The sequence below is a fragment of the Phragmites australis genome, chromosome 10, assembly GCF_958298935.1.
Source record: "Phragmites australis chromosome 10, lpPhrAust1.1, whole genome shotgun sequence".
In the NCBI taxonomy this organism is placed as follows: domain Eukaryota; kingdom Viridiplantae; phylum Streptophyta; class Magnoliopsida; order Poales; family Poaceae; genus Phragmites; species Phragmites australis.
The window spans coordinates 27,175,310-27,192,139 of record NC_084930.1 but is presented as its reverse complement, the minus strand read 5'-3'; the positions used below and the strand labels follow the sequence as shown (position 1 = coordinate 27,192,139).

At 46.3% G+C, this 16,830-nt stretch overlaps 2 protein-coding genes across 3 annotated transcripts; both read right to left on the bottom strand.

Annotated features, from left to right (window-relative positions):
- Positions 1–284: 284 nt before the first annotated feature.
- On the bottom strand, positions 285–4,986 carry LOC133930523 (pentatricopeptide repeat-containing protein At3g61520, mitochondrial-like). 2 transcript variants are annotated; one of them, XR_009911770.1, is made up of 3 exons: positions 3,134–4,986; positions 1,897–2,004; positions 285–1,317 (listed from the first exon to the last, which is right to left on the bottom strand). XR_009911770.1 is itself a non-coding variant. In XM_062377184.1 (1 exon), the coding sequence occupies exon 1, from the start codon at positions 4,798–4,800 to the stop codon at positions 3,007–3,009; it is 1,794 nt and encodes a 597-aa protein (XP_062233168.1). In that variant the 5' UTR covers positions 4,801–4,986; the 3' UTR covers positions 2,339–3,006. The 2 variants fall into 2 exon arrangements, 1 of the variants encoding a protein (XP_062233168.1); XM_062377184.1 differs by lacking the exons at positions 285–1,317; positions 1,897–2,004 and having other exon boundaries at positions 2,339–4,986.
- A 758-nt stretch (positions 4,987–5,744) lies between these two features.
- Positions 5,745–13,209, bottom strand: LOC133930522 (potassium channel KOR1). Its single transcript, XM_062377183.1, has 13 exons — positions 12,902–13,209; positions 9,254–9,478; positions 8,949–9,012; positions 8,509–8,848; positions 8,096–8,391; positions 7,838–7,918; positions 7,636–7,734; positions 7,317–7,538; positions 7,020–7,208; positions 6,865–6,940; positions 6,471–6,765; positions 6,253–6,374; positions 5,745–6,153 (listed from the first exon to the last, which is right to left on the bottom strand). Exons 1-13 carry the CDS (start codon positions 13,135–13,137, stop codon positions 5,876–5,878), a joined length of 2,523 nt encoding a protein of 840 aa, XP_062233167.1. The 5' UTR covers positions 13,138–13,209; the 3' UTR covers positions 5,745–5,875.
- Positions 13,210–16,830: the final 3,621 nt, after the last annotated feature.

Genomic DNA, 16,830 nt, shown 5'->3' with positions numbered 1-16,830 from the left:
GAAATGTCATGGCCTGGCAGCCGAAGCTCCCTTTTTTTTTAACACCGGGTCCCCCTTACCTGAGGTCTATATTGGAGGCCAAATTGGGGAAATGCATCAGAAACTTGGAATTCTTGCTTGCTTGCATGCTGTTCAACAGTTGAAGCAGGCACCCTCCATCGTGCTTTGGTCAGAATTTTCACCTTCACATGTTTATCATGGTCAAAACCTGCGCTGATTTCCGAGAAAGTGCTCAAAAAGTTGGCCAAAAGTATGTTACCTGCTTCATCTTTTCTTCAGCATCTTACGTGCAATAAGCTGCGTACTGGATAGCTTGTTTGAGATAAACTCGTATTGTTAAGCCAAGGTTCCCAGAGTTTCAGGGCAGCACGGTATCTGAGCATCTCACAATGTCACGAGCCAAGGTTCCCAGAATTACATGTACTTGTAGTTGGTAAATCAAACATCTAGTTCTTTCCCCATGCATGCCGGTGCACGAGATTTGATTAGTTACTGGCTTACTGCAAACGAGCCAGCTGCCAGAGCGCCATCGATGTTGGCAACACAAACCTACAACCATTTCAAAGCTGAAGCAAGAGATGGAAGAATCTGACCTGTGCAACTCTCTGTCCTGCCTAAGTGATGCGCCATGAATTTCTCCCTAGCGGGTGGCAGGGTGAGCAGCTCGGCTCGGTAATGGAGACGTGGAGTCGTTGGTTGCAGGGAAGCAGGCAGCAACAGCTGTTCCTTCCTCAGGGTGAAAATTCTAACACCCTGGTCTGAAGCACTGTATTCCGAGAAAATACCCGATAGACTTGCACGACAGGTTAGTTAGCACATCCTCATCACCGGCTTAAACACAGTATCGCAAAAGTAAATTGATGAGCTAAGCTACGCAGATGAAAAGGTCTGCGAAATTGACGCTGTGATGCAATCAGCTTTGATCAGAATTACCAAACATTACAAGAGGCATGAAACAAGCAGCAAATCACCGAAGTTGCAAGAAACATGACGTGGTCCTTGCATGCCAACTTGGTTTTTGCTGACTTTTATGCTTGATGCAGGAGTCTAGCTCAAGACTTTCCAGTAGCAGAACAAACAATTGGCAGGAGCAACCTTTTATCTTAGTACTGGTACATCTCAGTTGAAGGCAGTGCTAAAAAAACGTGTCCCGCTGTCCTAAGTAGAAGGCAGTGGCACACGTTTTTCTCAGTTGAAGGCAGCCACTGTCAGCCTCGCTAGGGGTTCAATTACATTTAATCTCTGATCCAGTTTGAATGTTAGGGTGGCGCTGGAGTTTTTCCTTTTTGATGCTATGAGTTTAAAGCATGTTACAACCTGCATTTGTTACAATTGAACATAGATTTCAAATTTTAATCACATAATATATAGAGCTGTATACTACTGCATGCACGTGTGAGGTGTCATTCTTAGGTGAGATTTGCTGGCAGAAATTGACTCGCACTACGAATGAGGCTAATATGTTTCTTGTCTTCCGTATGGCAAAGACATTTAATCATAAATAATCCATTTGTGTAAATGAGATGTCCACGTGACACTTTGTTTATGCTACTTCAATTTTTCAATGTGTGTTGCTTGTACCGAAGAATAGCTTAGACAAAAATGCACTACACTGGAAAAGTCATGCACGGGTATTAAGAAAGTGGAGCTCTTTTCTTGATTGCCTACTTCAACTTCATAGTTACACGGAACTTACTCTTTCAAATGTCCTAAACTGGACCTAAAACAATGGGAGTTTAAATGGTAATGATGTCCAGAACTTGCAGGCTTATGCTTGGCAACTTGCGCATCAGGCTTGGCAGCATGATTAACTCAAGGATGTACCACTATGTAATCCTTGTTCACACAGATATTTGTCAATATAAGCTCAAAGCTAAAATGTGAATTCATATTTACCTTGCAATGATGGCCCATAGGCATTGCATCTCTCGGACTGCAATCTTGGAGCCATTGTTACTACCTCCTTTATGCCCCTCTCTCCAATATGTTCATTAAAGATTGATACTACAGAAGAAAACAAAAATTAGCAATCAAGATGGTATAAGGCTGAGATATGGTGGACAGATCAGAAGTTTGTCCAGATGAAGAGTTACATTCCAACTGGAAAATGGTGACTTAGATCCACCATCCCCAACTGTCATATAACCCTGCACAAATTAGAGCTTCCTTCCATGATCTGAGAACCCATATGCGAACAATTTCATGACAGGTGAGATTGGGAGATAAATGGTGAATATCCCATTCCTGAGTAACTCCACATGCAATATGCATTTAGATTGTACTGATGAACAGAGATTTGCACATTTGTCAAGAAAACTGCACGTGAAGGATTGTATCATTGAGAATTTGGACTCAATCACAGCACATCCATATATGAATCTATTGTTTACAAAAAAATCCCTTCAGTGAGATAAAATATGAATAATTGATATATCCTATGCTGAAAGAGTTTTGTTCTATTGAAGGTTAACTGGACAGAGGCTCCCAAACATTATACAAGCATATCTGTTTTCTTAACTTCTTATTCTTTCCCATCAACTATCCAACATTATCAGATGGAGAATATGAGCCTCAATTGATATACATAGTCGAATGTCAAGCATGGCTTGGTATCTTGGTATATGTTCCACTATGTCTAATAATAGACAAAGGAAATGAAGTAGCACCAACCAACAGTGTCATGATTAGCAGCATGGGAATAACCTAGTGAGTTGTCACAATATGTGGTGAAGAGGGTTTATACGAATTCAGCATGCCATATGTCCCTAAAATTAAATGTACTCTTGTAATACAGGCTATGGTTGCAACCAAATCTGAACAAGGGAATCCATTCAATAAGGCCAGCTTTTAGAAACTGGTTTTCTAATTCTGGTCAAGTCTGGTCTTTACATTATGCCCTAAACCCAGATCTTGGAACTCTTGGTTAATCTATCGCAAAATCCTTGCATCCATTCACGAAGCAACATGCAAGACAGATTTTTTAGTGCCTACTAAGACCACATGTTCTCACGTGGTTATCCTACTGAATGGACTATGATCCCTCTGCTGCATGAAATGTTTTAATCTGTATGTTTCACCGATGTCAGGCAGCCATTCCATGAGAACATCCATGGTCACAAAATCAGGAGTGCACCTCTCTTCCTTCATTCGGTCCATAAGTTCAAAGGCCTTTTCCGGCATGTTCTCATCTCGAAGACCCTTCAATAATGCGTTGTAGGTTGTTACATTTGCAGGCACATGCTTTTCACTCATCTCATTAAACAGCTTGATAGCTGAATCGGCATCTCTCCTCTTGCAGAGGAAGTCAATGAGGGTATTGTATATCACAGTGCTGGGCTGAATCCCGGACTCATCCATAGACCTGAAAATCCTAAAAGCCTCATCAATTTTACCAACTTTGCAATATCCATGTACAAGTGTACCGAAAGTAACCACAGAAGGCCGACAGCCTTCATCAATCATTTTCCCCAATAATTCATCCACAGCCGAGAAATCTCCTGCTTTGCACAAACCAGACAACAAGGTATTGTAGGTGCAAACATCTGGCTGAAGACCAGCTCCCTTCATCTCCCCGAGCAACTCATAAGCCTCACGCAACCTTTTCTTCTTGCAAAATCCACCAATCAAGATGTTGTACGCCTTTGTGTCCAGCTTAAACCCTGCCTTCTTCATCGAAGACGCCACGGTGCAAGCATCCTCCAACCGCCCTGCTTGTGTCAATCCCGATATCATGGTGAAATACATGATTGCATCTGGCGAATGCCCTTGGTCCACCATCTCATGGAACAACTCCATGGCCATGCCCACGTTGTTGCAGTGGAGGAAAGCCCCAACCAAAGTGCTATAGGTCACAGCATTGCCCCTGGCGTCCTGCCAAGCTGTCCTTTTCTCCCGGAAGAACTCCAACGCGGCTCCAATCCTCCCAATCCGGCAGAAGCCACCAACAATCGTGTTTATCGTGATAACGTTCGGCACCACACCCTCCCTCTCCATTCTCCCGACCACCTCGCAAGCCATGGCAACATCCCCAACCTGGCAAAACGCATCGGCCAAGCAGTTATACGTAACCGTGTTGGGTGCGCACCCGTGCACGCGCTTCATCCGCTCCTCCACGAACACAACAGCTTCCTGGAGCCTCCCGCACTTGCAAAGCCCGTCCAATACAGTATTTAAAATGATCGTGTCCGGACGGACGTCGGAGCTCGGAGCAGACATTCCGTCGAGCACCCTAAGTGCGTCCCCGACGCGGCCGGCCTTGCAGAGACCGTTGATGAGTATCCCGTGCGTCACAACGTCGGGCCGAACGGAAGCACCCCGCATGGAGGCGAATAGCTTGTTCATGCCGAAAAGGTCGCGGGAGCGGCAGAGCGCGGCGAGAAGGGAGTTGAAGGCGGAGACATCCGGCGCCGGCGCGCCCGCGGCGAGGGAGGCGCGGAGGAAGCGGGAGGCATCGGCCGGGGAGGGGAAGCGTGCGAGGAGCCTGGAGAGGAGCAGCGCGGAGGGAGGCGGGAGACGGTGGTCGGCCGGGAGGGAGTGGAGGAGCGCGAGGGAGGCGGGCGTGAGGCCGTGGGATGGCGCGGCGAGTAGGGAGTAGAGGTCGGCGGCGAGGCCGGGCGTGGAGCGGAGGAGGGAGAGGGTGGAGACGGAGGGGGGGTTGGTGGAGAGGAGGGAGGCGAGGAGGGAGGCCGCGGTCGGGCTGGAGGTGGGGGTGGATGGGGAGGCGGCAGCGAAGGAGGAGGAGAAGCGGCAGTGAGGTCGGAGTTTGTGGACGGCGGGCGCGAGACGCAGGGCTGAGGACATGGCGAGAAAGCGGCGGCGGCGGTGGAGGGAGGACGCGGTGGCGGTGACCAGCGACTCAACAGGACATGGAGAAGGGAAGGGCCTCTGACTCTCTGTAGTCTGCACTGTGCACGGCGACGGCCACCGGCGAGCGCGGCGGGGCTAACGCGAAATTGGGCTTCTGAATTTTGTGGGATGTGCTAGGCCCGTGAGTCATTGGGGTGCTGGGCTCTTTCGACAGGCCAGGTAAATATCCAAACAGGCCGTCTGACACAGATCAGGATGCAGAGGATACATACTGCTACTGTGGGTGAAATTTCGGGAATTTCAGATGGAAGAAATATATAATTCCAAAATTTTCTTTCATAGGCATGCATAGCAGAGGTGCGAATTTCGGTCTTTTCATTTACGAACGAAAAAATTGTAAAACGAAATTGAAATCCCTGACATTGGGCATGATATAACCAAGCATCCTGGGAAACTGAACAGAAAATATGATGTGCGAGAAGAAATCAGAGAAGACAATGTCCGTAAATAGTATATTTGTATTGTTTCACTTCTCTCCCTTTTATTTCCAAATTGCCCTTTTCAGAATATTTGTTCTTTTCTTTGCTTTTCAGTATCTTGTTGGTGTTCAGACTTAAAATCCGCGGCATAGTAGATTTGATTTGGTGGCTTGTTCCAATGTTGGAAAAAATTTCAGAATATCATGATCGTATGGATCAACTTTTTTTTAAGACCGACAATTTGGACCAACTTTTTTTTAAAACCGACATTTCAATCAACTGTTAACAAATTGGTAGCCCACGAGGCTGTGTGGCTAATCATCACAGCAATTTGTACATGCCATCTTTGAGCAGTTCCAAGTGCAGTCAAGCTGTGGAAATCATCATATTCTTATTGCATTTTTCATTTCACGTCTTTTTTGCATTACATTGCCAATCTGTACAACACCGATACTTTACTCGATTCTTTTCCTCTCTCTTTTTTACTGTACATATCTACAGAGATACAACCGGCATGCAAAGGTGAAAAAAAAGCATGCAATGCTGGGGATGAAGCCACGTAAAATCACCTCAACAGTAGAGGCCTTCGATCACTCGCCATCCTCCTCGTCGTCGTTGCCTCCGACCAGGTACAACTTCTGGCCGTCATTGACCATGTCGACGTCGAGCACCCTCGCCCCGTCCTCGCAGAGCAGCCGCAGCCGCGAGCCCGGCCCCGGCACGTCGAGCTTCTCCTGCGCCGACGTGACGAGGCCCTCGATGGTGTGCGGGATCCACAGCACCACACCCTCCTTCCGCCGCTCCTCGCCGGTGCCCGCCCGCCACGGGTGGTACGGGAACACCGAGCACCGCCGCGGGTGCATCTTGTCTGCGCACAACAAAGAGTTCGTGCACTCCCGTCAGAACTAAACGCATGGTTAATTTGCACGTAGCTCTTGCAGAGATCGTGAGAGGTTCCGAGGCTTGCCTCTCATTTCCTCGCCGCGCTCGGGGAACTTGGAGAGCTCGTCGGCCCGCGCCTGCTCCAGCAGCGCCGCCAGCGTCCTGCTGCCGCACTTGAGCCCTTCGTCCAGCGGGGTCGTGCCCCATCTGTACCACAACAACATGGCAACGTCAAGCACGCGTTCAGCCTCAATCTTGTTTAATCATGGCGCGCGGCATACTTAAGATATCAGGAGTCAGGACCTGTCCGAAGCGAAGACGCTGGCGCCGGCGTTGACGAGTATCTTGGCGATGAGGTAGAGGCCCTCGGCGGCGGCGATGTGGAGCGGGGTGCGGTGGTCGTAGTCCTTGCAGTTGGGGTCGGCGCCGTAGGCCAGGGCGCGGCGGATGAAGTCCGAGTCCCCCTTGGCGACCGCCGTGCACAGGTGGCTGCCGGCGTTGCTGAGGCTCAGCTTGGCGCCCCTTCCGAAGAGCAGCGACGCCACCCGATCGTGCCCCTGCTTCACCGCCTCCATCAAAGGCGTGTTCCCAAATTGATCTGGGTTGAACAAAACAAATTTGAAGATGGACACTGAAGAAGCAATACTGTGCAAGAAACCGGAGATGGCAATGGCGTTGGATCGAGCGAGCGGCATACCGGTGAGATTGATGTCGACGCCTTCGTTGACGAGGAACTGCACGACGTCCTCGTACCCTCTGGAAGCCGCAAGATGCTGCGAGGAAGACAAACATCACATCACAGACTCGTCGGAGAGTGAACTGCCAATTAGATAGGCATTAATTTGCTCGTACCAGAGGAGACCGACCGTCGTAGTCGGTGTTCTTGGGATCGGCACCCGCGCGGATCAGGCCTTTGAGCTGGCTCAGGTCGCCGTAGAAGGCGGCGTTGTTGACCCGCAGGGTGAGCTCCGCCTCCTGCTTCCCGATGTGGAACGTGATGTCCGACTCCAGCTGCTTGATCCGCCCGCCGTACTCGTTGCTCTGCACCCAGTCACAGTGTCACACCAACTCATCAGGTGACATCATCCACTGGCCATGAACAGCGAGCGGAATTTGATGGCAATAAGAGCCATCGTTTCAGCTGCGTACCTCGGAGAGGTTGCTCAGGATCTTCCTCCCGTCGACGAAGTATATCTCCAGGATGTTGGTGAACGACTGCTTGTCGAGCCGGAGGAGACGGCAGAGCTCGCAGACGCGGACCGTGTAGGGCTGCGGGATGTTGCAGAGGACAGAGATTTCGCCGAAGGAACTCTCTGGCTCCAGCATCAGGAGAGTCTCTTCTTGGCCGTCTTCACCAATGCCAACACCTTCCTGCACAGCACAGGAACATTTTAACATCAGTTAAGCATAAGGTGGTTATGAAAACTGCATTGAAGCTTTGATGGTTGTTACAAGGGCTTGAACTCACCAGTGCACCGTGGCAGACGAAGTATAGCTGATCGACTGCACTTCCTTGCTCCAAAATAACTTCTCCTGGTAGGAAGAACTCCTCTTGCAGCCTGATCACCTACAGAGCACAAGAACATGTTACAGAAATCTTAGGAACAATATCCAAAAAAAGTATACATAGGATGAGCATACATGATTGGGACCAAAGTAGTAGTACTTACAATCTGCTGAATGAACTCTGCTGAACATCCTTTGAACAGTGGAATGCTTTCGACATAGGGCTTATACAGTGTTTGCGAAATCTGCAAATGCAATACAATGTATCGTCAGTCGCAACTCGCAATAACACTGTTGATGCTCCATGTATAGCAGGAAATACTTCAGAAGCACTAGTATTATAATCTAACAGTAGTAAGAAAGATAGTATTCAGAACTACACCACAGAATGATGCAAGCATAAGCAACCTATGGCTCATCACCTTTGCGCGAATAGAAATTGGGATATCCTGAAGGACGGAGGCTTCAGTGTAGCTGCTCTCGTACTGTAACCTCAAGTGCCCTTTGATCTGTTCTCTTATTTCCTTTCCAAGTTTATTTCTGTTCATATACCTGATCACTTCTTTCATCTTGTCCCTAAATCGCTCAGTCCTGGAGCCTTTCACAATGAGCGCAGTCATGTTACCAATAAGGTAAGCTCCAAGAATCATATCAAAGGAGACATAAATCATTATGAATATCATTTCCCTGACATTGACAGCATGAATGTCACCGTAACCTGCAGAGTAAAAAGAATATTTCAGCTATCTGAAATAAACAAATGTGCTACATTTTTCACAATAATGAGGCGGAGCGGTGAAAGTTGTGTGTTAAAAATTAAGAGACCAAAACTTACCGACAGTTGCCATGGTGACAATGGCGAAGTATAACGATGTTATATAACGCTTGGTGATATCAATCTCCCTGAAATGCGAATAACTGTAGTCCCCCAACTGCAAACTCCCTATCCATGTATATCCTTCCATTGATTCAGGAAGTGTTGTAGCCAGGTAATAGAAGATGCAGGCTGCTGTATGTGTACAGTAGAGTTCCACAACTATGAGTTTCACTATCCTTGTGAAAAGGTAGTTGACACGTATGTCCTTTTCCAATTGCCAGAAGAACTCCGTGACCTTCATAGACCGTGTCAAGCGAATCCAGAGCAGGTATCGTACTTCTTCTTTACTTCCACAAGCCTGTTACAGAATTCATCATACAAGAAGCGAAAAGTTAACCGCAGCATAAACACCAATCCCCAATTAACCAGCTCCAAGTTTACTTTAGCAGAAGGGTAACCTTGTAGATGGCATCCCATGGGAAGCAACCAAGAAGATCAAAAATGAAGCTTGACTTGCAATACCTGAATGCAGAGAGCACGAAACCAGTGGTTAAACGACACATTTGAGCTACTAAAGAACATGTCACTATAAAATCAACTCATTTTTATGATTATTATTATTATTCAAATCATTGATAGGTCCATTATAAATCACTTTAAAATCAACTAATTTGTATGATTATTAGTTTTCCAAGGCGATGTTGCAGCTCAGGCTCCATTTATCCTACTTGTACCATCCGATCAGGAGCTGACAGAATGTTACCGGAGGGCAATAGCGGTGGGATCGCAGACGATTCGGTACGTGTCGGGGTCACGGTATGCGACAAAGAACTTCAGAACAATGTCGATAAGGAACGCGATCTGTCCAGCTATGTCCAGGAAGAACAGGTTTCTTGGGAGCCCCCTGAAGAAGCCGAACTCCAGGGGCGTGAAGAAGGAGCTGTACACCGCCCAAACCAGTATGAAATTGGTCCATAACCGATACCACCTGCAGAAACACCATCCGAAAGAAACCAGTATTAACACCTTCAACATAGTTCACAATGAAAGTTTTTTATTACGAGATATGTCTAAAATGACATGGATGATCACTGACATTGCCCAAAGGGAGGTGCTTCAGTTCTCTCCCTGAAGCTGAAAGTGATAATCAAGTTCTAAACCCACTTCTACTACTGCATTGCTGACTTTAGTGCTTCAAGATTTGTGAGATTTGAGATTTAGGGAGAGCAGGCTCCAGGTTGACAAGATGCTCCTTTTTTCTTTTTATTGAAAGCAAAAAAAAAGAAGTAAACTTTGGTTTACAAAAGTCATATGATCTCGTAGCTTAGGAAGGTTTTTCCAGAGAGGCAGAATCTACAACCACAAACAGCCTCAGATAATTAGGTCAAAAGAAGTAGGTAGGCCAATGGGCCCTCGATTAAGCACTGCAGGGCACGGCATGGGTTATAGTTAATCACTTTTGTTTCAGGTGAGTTCATGCACACACACATCCCATCAGCACATGCGCACGTCTGCGGTGATGTGGCCGCGAGTGGGTTCCTCTTGTGCACCGATCTGATTCTGATGACACTGGCAGTAAACTAATCAGGAAAAGGACCACTTGAAACGATGTGAATCGAGGAGACGCTACGAATGTTGCAGAGCACCTAATCACCATGAACATCATCTGTCACATTCACCATGGAAAGGGCGAAACAAAGGGCCAGAGGCGTAATAGTTATAGAATTTTTCACAACCTTTTACGATACAATTAATGCCTTGAGCCTAACCGATAGTTCATCAGAAAAAAAAAATACACGTTGGTGTTAACAAAGTGTTATCAAAGTCAATTGACCTTGGTTACTGTGAGATTTAGTAATGTGCCAGGAAAAATTGGAATGCACTTCTCTGTTTAGCAGAGACACAAGAATAACATTTTTTTTCCGTTGAAACAACACAGGAATAACAATCGCGATCTAGTTACGTAGCCTGCTGAATCAAAATTTATGATTCACCAAATCCACAAACCATTGGCCCCTCATAGCTTGTCAAGCTAGCGGTCAAACCGCAAAATATGCATGCTGTCGATAACACGGTTTGATTACGCGCGATCACGGCTAATCAAAACTAACACAGTCCATGTCAGACACATAAATTAGCTGCCAAGTAGATCCATCATCCATCACTACACGACCTTACAGAGTGCTGACCTACCTACGCATCCCCTTAAACATTGCACAGGACAGTGAGCCCAGATGCTGATGCCAAGGATTAATATATCTGCTACCCTGTAAACAGTCCACATCAGCTCCGGCCATCCTGACCGGATCAAAGCCCACCCGTTCAAATTGAAAGTAAATTTTTTAGGATCCGGTTCTACGAAAGACCCTCTTCTCTGTGATAACACATGTTCACTCTCTCTCTCTCCTCTTCAGCACAGTCATTGGATCACAGGATGGATGATATGAATAAAATTTCACGAGGATTTTTCTGAATAAGATCCTATAAAATTTGCTTCCATCCAAATTAACCAAGTAATCAAATCGAATTCGGGGTGTAGAACGGGATGAATGGAGCCTCCCGGTCGGCGTTGGAGGACGATGGGTGATCGCATAAGCTATAGCTTAGTTGTCTTATTGCGATAAGCACGCAGCTTGAGCCTTCTATATTGTATATTGGTTGGTGTTGTGTGGTAACTACTACGCACACATGTAGATGTAGATAGCTCCGATACTATACTATGTTGATGTTCATTGCCTTCAAGAATGAAGAAGATCATGTGTACCTCAGTGTTCAGCTATTTTACGCCATGAGGATGATACGTAGCAAAAGCAACCTCTGGAATATTTTATTCGTAAAGAAAAAAACTCTGGAATATTTGAGTGTTCATGCAGGAGAAAGAAATGAAGAAAGCAGAAGCTACAGCTCCCTCTTAATTTTCTGTTGAGCTTCCAGAGAGAAAACGGAGGCGATTTTTTCAGAAATTAATTCACTGTCGGTGTCGCTTCAAAAACTTTTTCACATGTTCTCTGTCTATTGCCCAGCACATATTTCGTTTTGTCCACTCATTCTGCTAGCGCAATCAGGCGGCGGCGAATGGCTTTCAAACGAAAAAAAAAAACAGAACGCAAAAGATGAGAGCATAGGTGCTGGAATATTCGAGTATTCATGCAGGACTGGAAGCATTTTTTTCCTCGTTTCCTTTATGAAGTTTAACTATTGATTTTTCCCCCCTAACTAATAAATTATCAAACGAACATGTTGCTCATCAGTATTTCACATCTTATTTGTTTATGGGAAGTGAAATTTTCACTAGCCCATGTGGGCGTATGGTATTAAAACCATTTATTTACATTAAGATTTGTGCTAAAGGTATAGGTGAAAAAAAAATATAAGAAGTAATTAACAAATGAATGAATATTAGGTCATGTAGAGTTGACGAGACAGGTCATGTGCATGTGCATGTGGATTGTATTTTCCTTGTTTATGTTTTTTTATATATTTCATTCTACCGACTAATTGGGCAGGTTTCCCTTTTGTTGAGAAAAATTCTGCAGTTTTCAAACGATTCAGTTCTCATGCTAGAATTAAGCCAGCAATTCCACTGATGCTAATAACCTCAGGAATCTAGCAAGTACGTTATTTTCCCCGATTGATTTGACAAACAGTAACTGATTCATTTAGCTCCATCGGTCCAGCGACCACTCTGCTTGCAAAAACGAAAAACAAAAACAAAAGAGAATTCCGTGCAACAATAGCTACTTATGTTGCTTTGTGGTGTGCTGCCTTTGGTTCCGACTATAACAATAAACGGCTACGTGCACCTTCTGATGTAGAGGTTGAAATAATCTTATTTTATTATGAAAAAATAGCTACTGGCTGAAGTCATAAATTAAAAGTGCGTAGGCTAGTGTTTCTGTGGTCATCAGAGCCAACCCCGTGAACCAGGCCACCATACATGTCGTCTGCCTGCCTACCCAAGCAAGCTTTCCCAGCTGGCGAGCTGATCAACCAGCGAGCGATTTGCGGCTGTGTGAGTTGTGACGCACGCTCTGTTAAGCATCAGCGGTATAAGGCTCTGGAGAAGGTTGATTCAAAGCTTGAAAATAGAAAGAAAATTCAAGCGAAATCCGCACCGGCAGAGATCGCTGGTAGCTCGGAATGGGCAAAATCAAACGGACAAGATGAAAAACTAGGCGGATAAAGTTATTTAAAAATAGGATTTTTCTGGTCCGTGTTGGTCAGTTATAGCAATTTGCGGGAGCCATGCATGGGACCGGAGGCAGCCGACCGATCAAGCGCGTCGCGTTCCAACGCCGCCATGCAGCTTCGAGAGCACGCTAGGCAGGGCAGGCAGCCATCGCGCGAAGCGGAAGCTTCTAGAACAAACGAGATTGCAAAAATAGGGAGCGGGCGTGCAGGCGGTACGTACTTGTTGTCCGGGTGGATGACGAGGTCGTGGAAGAAGCCGCCGCCTGCGGCGTCCCCGGCGAGCGGCCGCCTGCGGCGGCGGCGCGAGAGGAGGTCGGAGCCGAAGAGCGCGAGGCGGCTGCCGCGGGACGAGGCGATGTGGTCGCGCACCACGTCCACCTCGTACTCCTCCTCCTCCTCCACGGGCTGCTCGTCCCTCTCTGCCACCCTCCGCTTCGACCCCAGCCCCCTCCCCATCGTGCTGGCCGCGCCGGCGCCGATGTCAAGGCGGGCGGCAGGCAGGCAGGCGCTGGTGGTGGGGGCCTCGGCCGTGCGCGTGCGTGCGATGTGCGTTTGAACTGCAACTGGTTGGGACTTGGGAGGGAGAGAGGGAGGCGGAGCCGCGGAGGGTTATTTATAGAGGAGTGACTGAACGGTAGGAGCGGCGGAGGGAGTGAAGCCGAAGAGGTTTAGTGCGAGCGACACAACCGCGGTGGGGTGTGTCATCTGTCGCTGGTGGAAACGCAGAGACGCAGAGCACTCCTGTATAAAGATGTCTAAATGGTCAGTCAGATCACGCCGATACGGATCTAACTAGGCATAATCTAGCTACAGCCCCATATAATTAACAGGTTATATTGTGTGAGCCCATATATCGAAGGTATGATCCACAGTATGACCTATTAATCATTGTAATTGGTCAGATCAGCCCAGTGACCTGACGGACACAACGGGACGAGACGGAGAGGGCGGGGGGTGATGGAACAGGGGCAGCATGGTGGCGGGGCAACGCGATTGAGCGACGGGGCGAAGAGGAGAGGGCGGGGAGCAGGGGGGCATGGCGGCAGCATAAGGCGGTCGGGCGGCGGAGGGGGGAGGCTGGAGGGCGAAGTGGCACAGTGACAGTGTGAGGCTGGAAGGCCTAGGGACGGGGCGGCGGACCATACCTGTACTGAGACGACAACTCAAGCATGACCCGATTAGCCTTGTCATGCTGGCTCAGCCTATCTACCCCTTAGGTTGTATTTATAGTGTCATGTCTTGGTCCGATCTAATAGGCACGATCTATTTGGACAGTACTACTCTTGCCCCCTCCTCCGAATAGGGCAGAGAATAGGTTACTCTGACAGCTGATATCATTGCTGACATATGGGGTTCATTAAGAGTTGAGTCATATGTTAACGATTACATCATGTGAAGTTATGTTAGAGATCTCTTTTCCGAAGCGTAAGAGCACAAGAATTTATTTTGAGAAAAATATAGGATTCTTTTATCTGAAGTCACTCTCCTATATATCTACTGGAATTGAACTGCATCCCGTAAAATTCCTACGTCCTAAGAATAACTTGATGTAACTTTCGAAAGCGACGCAAAGTGTATGTTCTATCGTGACATCCTTTATTCAGTGTCGACATTTTGCATAAATTTGAAGTCCAAATAAAAGGAACTATATCTCTGGTTCACGTCCGAATGAGATATTGCAAATACCTTGTGTACAGTGAAGGGCTCACGGAGTCAGGGAGCCTCATCGTACTCGTACATGTGCCAATTAAGATCAATAAAGTTGGGAAGTTCTCAACTACACATTGTGTATGGTGCAACTTCTTTTTCTTTGAAATGATATATCAGGAGGCTCTAGCGTTCACTTAATACGTATATGAGCTCTCAGGTTTGAGACTCGACAATAGTAGTGCCAAGCACGCACTCGGTTCCTCGTTACGTATATCAATTTCTACCTCAGGGCATATAACATGAGGGCATCACCGTGGAGACGAAGAACATGACCACCTCAGGGCATTGCCGTGGAGACGAAGAACTCCATGGACCGGATACAAACGACCTACCAAAAACAAAACAAATATCCTCCCGCTTCTCTGGAGGAGTAGGTAGTAACGGTGGACTTGAAGTAAGAGGCGTGACGGTGATACACTTGAAACTTATCCCGACTAGAATATACTATAGATCACGATACCGTTTCTCTTTCACTAGATACTTTGACAAAAAGCTTCACCTAAAATTATGACTTCATTATTGGAAGAGCTCCAACACATGATCGGTGGTATTACTATATACTATATCCACCATAACTATAGCATAACCAGCATGTATCGGGACCGTACGTAAGATAAGGATGTCTAGATGCACATAGCCCCTTGCAACTTTGATATAATACCGGTTAGGACTGATTACAAGGCTGCAGGATATGGGACCTTCTAGCAGGCCAATCGTATCTGGCTCAGTCACAGTGGCTACTGATTGATCGATCTTCTTGGAGGCGTAGCTACTCTTCCGTGTAGTTCTGGGATGGAAATCTATATTCGCTTTGCTACAAGCTGCCCCATGATGCTTGTATAAAATTTTTAGGTGATGTCCTGTGTCAATGCATCTATATCCACTGCACCCGACCTCTTCCTCTTCTTGTACATTCTGAGGTATTCGGAAAAATCATATTTCTAGCCTTGGGAATTGGATACACCTCGCACTCGACCTGGGTGCAGCAGATTTCCTAGGGTCGCTATGAGAATATCATGTTTCTTGACCCCGGTGAAATAACCTTAGCTAGTTTCAGCTGTCTTTTCTTTTAATTTGTCAACAATTGATTGTGTTCCGTTGCTTTTAAATGTGATTTGTTCGTTTTTAGACAGCTCACCCCTTGCATGCAAATATGATCACGGTCATCTTGGAAATTGCAACCAAGGATTCTCACAACCTTCTTTCGCTAACTTTTCATCCTCTGCCTGTCATTTCGTCATTTCCCCATGTACCCGGTTGCGCCAGTCCTGTGGTTGTCCTTGTTCTTAGCGCAAAGCTACTTCTTCTCACTCTCTTTTTTTGAACTGCTATGAGTTCTTCATCTGCACAAAAGCATCTCAACCTTCCTCTTTCAAGTGTTTGTAGCTCTCAAAGAGCGCCACCCCTTTAGTCAAGAACCGATTAACAAGCTTGATCTTAAAGCTTCAGTGAAGATTCATGATCGTTTTTATTGTTGCATTGATCGCGACGATTGTTTGACGCTCACTCATATTTCTAGGGTACTCCAAATACCCCTTGATGACATTATCGAATGAGTCTCTCTTCGCTTCATCACTGAGGTCATCGAACTTCGTCGTTATTGGTACCCTCTCCCGAGCAATGATTCATGTGACCCTCTGGAATCTGTTTAAGGCCTTTTCATCCGTAGGCAGCCCATCAACATCAATTCCCGTGACGATAACCTATATTTGTGACATTGGCTTTCGGGCTTGTGCACCACTACCAGTTGTATGGCTTGGAGAGTGTGCTTCCTCCATCTAGAGAGAAAATAAGAGAAGTTGACATAAAAAAAATATTTCTCCATTCAAGAAGTATAAAATGCATTAACTCATCTCAATATCTCTTCGGCAGGATCATATTCTTCACTTCTTGTTCAACGCCGGCTCTCCCACTCGCACAGAACAGGGCTCAGACTGTGATACTGGCTTTCGTTGTTGCCGGAGGAGGACGACGGATGCAGGCTTTGGCTCCTATCCGCCCCATCTTGTGTCAGGGTGACCTCTAGTGCTAATATCATTTGTGCTTGTGGTTTCTGAGAGGTGATAGTCCTCTTCTGCCCTATGGTTTTCTAGAGGAAAGAAAATAAATCAGGGTTAAGAACATGGTAGATTCAGAGGATTTTCTTTTGATCAAGTATATATGGTTTCTAAATATAGTTCGTCGATAATACCTAGTATGGTATGCGGTATAATTACACTATTGCACACAAGGCCCAAAAAATCAATTCAATCAGGAAAACCAAAACAAGATCCACTTGTATGGTGAAAAAGAGACTCATGGCCCATAAATAATAGGTTAATTTTCATATCATTTTTTAAGTCAATTCTAATTTCTAAATATACCTACATAAATTGATATATGTAATCATGGTATACACTTGAACAATCGCAAGTCAAAATGGAATTGACACATAATAAT

Excerpts from the sequence above, each read along its gene's own strand:
- LOC133930523 (XM_062377184.1), bottom strand. The coding sequence starts at position 4,800 with ATGTCCTCAGCCCTGCGTCTCGCGCCCGCCGTCCACAAACTCCGACCT.
- LOC133930522 (XM_062377183.1), bottom strand. The coding sequence starts at position 13,137 with ATGGGGAGGGGGCTGGGGTCGAAGCGGAGGGTGGCAGAGAGGGACGAG. Across the intron at positions 7,735-7,837 it reads CAGAGTTCATTCAGCAGATT|GTGATCAGGCTGCAAGAGGA; the intron begins GTAAGTACTACT and ends TGTGCTCTGTAG. Across the intron at positions 6,766-6,864 it reads CGTCGACATCAATCTCACCG|ATCAATTTGGGAACACGCCT; the intron begins GTATGCCGCTCG and ends TGTTCAACCCAG.